We start from the raw sequence: 6,000 nt of genomic DNA on the forward strand, positions 1-6,000 counted from the left end.
CAGAGTTGCATTAAATTTCTTCTTATTTTAACTCGGGGTTTGTGCCTCACTTCCAGCCTGACCAGCTGAGGGTGGGGGAGGGACAACGGCAACGTGGTCTCAGGTCCCAGTAGGGCTTAAACCACTACAGAGACTCTGTCACAGACTAGACTCTCTGATGTTAGAACACACAAGGTAGTATCTCACCTTTAATTTAATTTTTAAGATACCTTTGGGACACAACCATACACATCTTTTATATTTTATACATCTAATCTACCCCAGGTTGAGGTTTTCAAAAACAAGCATGTCATTCAGAAGTGTCAGTCTCAATGACATTCAGTGAATGAGAATCATACTTCTAAGAAAGTTGAACACTTTACAAGACAGCCATCTTAGGTATTTAAATGAGCCATAAATCTTTGAGCATAAGACTTTTTTTATGCTTTAACTACACAAGATTTCCTCTTTAGTTTCCCACCTGTGAATGAAGGGACAGAGTGTTCTTTTTTAAGACCTACAACAAAATTGCTTGCCGAGAAAGGACTTGAAGAGGAGCATCACAAGATATCTTTGCCCTGCCCTTTACTGAAGGGTTATACAGGATACACAGCCCAGATTTAACTGTAACTGTTTATCACTGGAGGCAATGTATATTTAAAATTATGACCTCTTCCATCTTTGTAGGTAATCATCAGGATTTCAGCTACTGACAAGGATGAAATATCACCCGGAGGTTTCTTCAAATACTCCCTGGCCACAGAAGATAGTAACTTCTCCTTGGTTGAGAACTACGGTAACGTATCCCTGCAATGCATTTTCTCCGCTAGCCCAAGTGAGACATTAGGACACAGGGGAGAAAAGCTGTAGCAATGACCTATGTCTGATCTAGCTGAGCTAAGAAACCATTTATTTTTAAAGGCTTAACTGACTGAAAAAAAAATGTTTGTTGCCACCCAAGTTTCACTGGGTTCCTTAAAGGCTGGCTCTGTGTAAGGAGAAGATGTACCAACTGACTGATAATCTATAAGGAAAATCTGCTAGAGATTATCACTTAATTAGATGTTGTTACTTCTTCTAGATAACACAGCTAATATCACTGTCAAATACGGACAGTTTAATCGTGAACTTGCCAAAATCCACTACCTGCCTGTCATCATCTCAGACAACGGTGATCCTGAGCTCAGCAGCACAAATACACTTGTCATCAGTGTCTGCAAGTGTAATGAAAAAGGCAACTTCACTTTCTGTGAGGAAAGAGCTAAACAAGTTGGAGTTAGTATACAAGCACTGGTGGCAATTTTTATCTGTATCTTCACAATCATTGGTAAGTATTGGACTTTTGTAATGTTCTTTGACTTGAAATGTGGGGATTGTTTTGTTTTTTCTTAACTGAGATCTACAAAAGCTTTGTGGCTATAAAATGGTCACAAAGGCAGAAATATTTTAACTAGTTGATTCATCTCACTTGCTCTTTCTATTTGGCCTGTCAGCTACAAAGCTGTTCATTCTATTGGAAAAGCTGAGTCACTGGAAAGGTTATTGCATATATGCATAATATACTTGATTTACTGTTACTAGGCTTGCATGGAGCTATAAACCAGGAAATTTGTTCTGGGGCAATAACAACAGGATTCCTGTTTCCAAAGGCTGAACTAGTCTGGAAACCCTTTAAACAGTACAGTGAACATATATACATAAATAAATCTGTAATAAATCAGCAGATCGGTACCTATTTGCTGTATTTGGAATCTACCAGAGAAGGGGCACATTTTTCCTTGCTTGAGAGATGCCTCCTTTGCAATTACCACATAAGCAACATTTGATGCCTGGCATTAAAAAAATGTAACAGTTCAAGGCAGTAGTTGATTCAGCAAACTTGTGACACTATGCATTTGTACTTGTGATTCCAGCTCAAGAGTCAGTTCTACACTTCCTCTACAGACTGAACTGCTTTGAGAACATACAAATCTTACAGTTAAACAGTACTTTAAACTATTTTTTTAATAAATATGTATTTCAAAAAAAAAATCACCCTGGAAAAAAAAAAACACTTCAGACGGTGTTACGTATCTTAAATGCAATTTGTTTTACTTCCTTACTTCTCTATTTATACATGCTCATCTAAGTTTTCTTTGCAGTAATCACATTGCTAATTCTCTTAAGAAAGAGACACAAGAAGGATTTGAGCGGTCTTGGGAGGAATGTGGCAGAGATTCATGAGCAGCTTGTCACTTATGATGAAGAAGGTGGTGGTGAAATGGATACCACCAGCTATGATGTATCTGTACTCAACTCTGTCCGCAAGAATGGTGTAAAGCCGGAAGCAGTTCCCTCTCCATATGCACAAGTCCAAAAGCCTCCTGGAAATGTAACTTCAGGTGCTGGAGAAATGGAAATGATGATTGAGGTTAAGAAGGATGAAGCCGACAATGACAGGGATTTGCTGCCATATGACACGCTTCACATCTATGGCTACGAAGGTGCCGAGTCCATTGCAGAATCTCTCAGTTCTTTGGAATCAGGCTCCTCAGACTCAGATATTGATTATGACTTTCTAAATGACTGGGGACCCAGGTTTAAAATGTTAGCTGAGCTGTATGGATCAGAACCAAATGAAGATTTTGTGTATTAAAAGCAAATTAACCATGAATTTTCTCCCTCCCACTATAAGATAGACATCAAGAGCCTGTCAATGGCCAAAGAAGGACTCACAGATCTCCACCCAAGCCATACTAGGGTTTCAAACAGACATAAAAAAAAACCTGACAGCAGTAGGGTTAAAAAGAAACACACAGATCACCTATATTGACTTCCCCCAGCACTGCTATCCTTGCTAACATTCAATTCTTTCCCCAAAATTGCTGCTCAAGGACCTGTCTCTGCCTACCCAGATAGACACTTCTCCTTAAAATGTGGTTTTGTTCCCAGTTTCTCCTTCATTCTTCTCCTCCTGTACTGTTTTCCTCAACATGCATTGAAGGTCATCGCCATCCACTGGAACAGAGAGGTTCAGTGGCATTAGGAAGGAATGTTTTGAATAACCTCCTCTACCTCCAGCCAGCTGGTTTGCCTGGCCTTCTTGTAACATCTTTATTGATATTCCACACTTATGCTTACCCAGCAGAGGAGAGAAGGAACATATGGTCTATCACTTAATATTAGAAATTATTCCATCACTTTCAAAAAGAGGCATGATTCCTCCTTTTCAACCTATTAATTATTCTTGCTTTAGTCTTCTACTACATATATGAAAGTTACTAAAGATAAAATTAGACAGATTTTTAGATGCCCAATCTGGTTTCATCTGTCATTTTTAACAGCCTGATGATGATTTCAGGCACCTTTCTGGCGTGCTAGAATTTGCTCTAGCTAGCAGCAAAATTGTTTTTTCTTTCTGTAAATAGGATCTCAGTGTTACTCAATGGAACATATCCTGCAGGGCAGGAAATGTGGAGATCAGGGGAATGTTAAGACTCCAATACTGTAAATCTCTCTAGATGGCAACATAGGCCTCTCTAGATTTCTAAAGAGGTTGAATAGGGTTTTTATTCAATGTTATTAAAGCAATTGTATTTTTTCAGGGACAAACAAACGAAGGGCCTCATTACTGTGAAACTGTTTTCATTTTTTTCTAAGCAGGTACTGTAAAACAGGTATTTTCCACCTAGGAAAATATTGTAGACTTCCAAACCAGAATGCTACATACCCACAAATACCATCTGGATAAAAGAACCACAAATTTAAGTAAGGTTTTGGAGCTGCAACTACTATGTCCCTGGTAAGCGTGCGTTTAGTTTCTTGCCTGATGAAGAGCCACAGAGTGAACAGAATGAAACTTCCCATGCAGGAAGTTACCCAGCCAAATACATTTTGTAAAAAGCGGGTCTCAGGACAATGGCCTGTCTCTGGCTTCTGGCAATGCAGATCCCCATTGCCTTCAACAGGAACAGAGTCCTACCACACATATACTCGATTCTGCAGAATCTGTGCTGGAGCTGTATGTATTAGTTTAGTTGATTTGACTATTTAAATTTGGTAGCTAACCGAATAACACTAAATCTTTTTCTTTTTTTTCCTAAACCAGAATAGTGGAACCTCACAAATTTGCTTTTCGCTTATTCATGTCATCTCTAATTTACACTCCCTTCCCCCAAAATGCTTTCTTGGCAGGAAATAGTAATGCATTCTAATATGGTCTCACATTAGTCCTCACTACTGTAAAAAGTTGTCCAATACAATACTTAGCTGGACACTAATGCCTACTGTCATCAATAATGCAATCACTTAAATTTTTAAATACGAACTAAAGGGAAACTAAGTAGAATTCTGTCCATCAGTCAAATCAGCTTTGGATGACATCCTTTATAAAAATGTACATGTTGGGACGACAGCCTTGGTTTTATTTTTAATGTGTTCATTCTCTTTTGTTTTGCTTAATCCAATCAACAGTGTATGCTATTGAGGTTCCACATGTTAGTATATTATAAAGAATGCTAACTAATAATACTTACAGTTTAAGGTTTTCATCAATAACTAAGGTATTGGCTATCAACAGGTAAAGCTAGTTATGAAATTATTTAGTGCAGTAAGTAAAGTACTTTGGCAAGCCTCATCCAGATAGTATTACCTGTAATCGCTATTTTTAAGCCTGTTTTATAAAGCTATTTTAAGTAACACTGTATCAAGTTCCACTGTATAGAGATGTTTGCACTGGATAGTTTCTTTTTATATTACTGTATTTTTATTTTTGTTTTTACTCCATAAAAGCCAATCTCAAGTTTGGATTTTCTGTGCATTAATGAGTTTCACACAGAAGACAATATCAGGCTTCGTGCCACAGTGAACTCAACCATAAAAACACTGGTATCTATGCTCTAGGCTAACTTGGACTAAACAAACTCACCAGAGGACTTTCTGTAAAAGACGTTTTCTCCCACTCTTTAGAAAGCTGTCAGTAAAGCTCCTCGGGTAAGGAAGAAAAAAATCCCAACAGAGCATGCAGTCTGGTTTCAGCAGCAGGTAAGTCCTCTGACTTTGGAGAACTCACGTCTGTCAGTGGTACAGGATGCATTCAGTTTCCGAGCAGATGTTTGGTATTTTAGCAGCCAGGCATCAGGGTGATTTTGAACCACCGTGTTTACTGCGATCCTGCCCTTTTTTCCTGCTGCAAAAGTACTCCTCTCAAATGGTGAGGGACATTCTGCAGAACCGAAGTACTAACACCCTGGGGCAGCACATGCCACGCACCTGTGGGGCAACTACACCTGTGCCCACTACCCGAGTGGGCTGTCCGTGTTACCTCGGTGGGGAAAAGGCTGACACCCCCAGCACCACCCCCAGCCACTGGCCTGCTATCTTCTCCTCTGATCCGCTGCTACCAACACAGGCAAGCAGGATTACTCTGTAGCACAGAAAAAGCTCTGGCTTTCTCACAGTGCAGGATTTAGATAGGGCATGACAGAAGAGTACACACCTGACACAGAAAAAACCCAAACAACCCACCACCCTGAATTTGTAGCTTTAGATAGCACAGTTTCTTACCATTTATTTTTGCTACTAATAATGACTGCCCCGATATATTCTCAAGATTATTCTAGCGCTTTAAAAAAATCACATCAATTTTCCCCAGATATGGTACTTACAATTTACAAAGCCTGGAATAAAGCACAAAAGTTCAATTCCTTCACTGCTAATTGCCATGAGCAAACTCTAGATCAAACACACTTTAGCACAAGTTGTATTAAAAACAATAGATGTGCTAATTATGTTATAATGAAATGCATTTTTCCACAGAAAGAATTTGATTAAACAGCTACTTGCAACTTGTAGCAGAGATTCTCATAAAGGTTTTCATCATTCATTTAATTAATATGCATTTTAATCTCTTATCCCTAAAAATATATCATAAATTATTATTTTATTACATTTAGATGCAGAAGTTCATACCATTTAATAAAGGTTTTTTATTCCCACTCCATTAGAAATTTTTATGAAATAATTATGTGTGATCAGAATCCT

At 38.5% G+C, this 6,000-nt stretch overlaps 1 protein-coding gene across 3 annotated transcripts in view; it reads left to right on the plus strand.

Moving 5' to 3' along the window:
* CDH5 (cadherin 5) overlaps nt 1-4,753 on the plus strand; it is a 30,963-nt gene extending 26,210 nt beyond the window's left edge. For 2 of the 3 annotated variants that reach the window (XM_026856863.1, XM_026856864.1), the window contains exons 10-12: nt 667-775; nt 1,061-1,306; nt 2,121-4,753. In XM_026856863.1, the coding sequence (XP_026712664.1) occupies nt 667-775; nt 1,061-1,306; nt 2,121-2,614 (849 nt within the window). In that variant the 3' untranslated portion in view covers nt 2,615-4,753. Of the gene's footprint in view, nt 1-666; nt 776-1,060; nt 1,307-2,108 lie in introns of all 3 variants that reach the window. The other variant, XM_026856862.1, reaches the window with a different exon arrangement.
* The last annotated feature ends 1,247 nt before the right edge of the window (nt 4,754-6,000 follow it).

Source organism: Athene cunicularia (assembly GCF_003259725.1).
Source record: "Athene cunicularia isolate RWA chromosome 11 unlocalized genomic scaffold, athCun1 chr11_part1, whole genome shotgun sequence".
Classification (NCBI taxonomy): domain Eukaryota; kingdom Metazoa; phylum Chordata; class Aves; order Strigiformes; family Strigidae; genus Athene; species Athene cunicularia.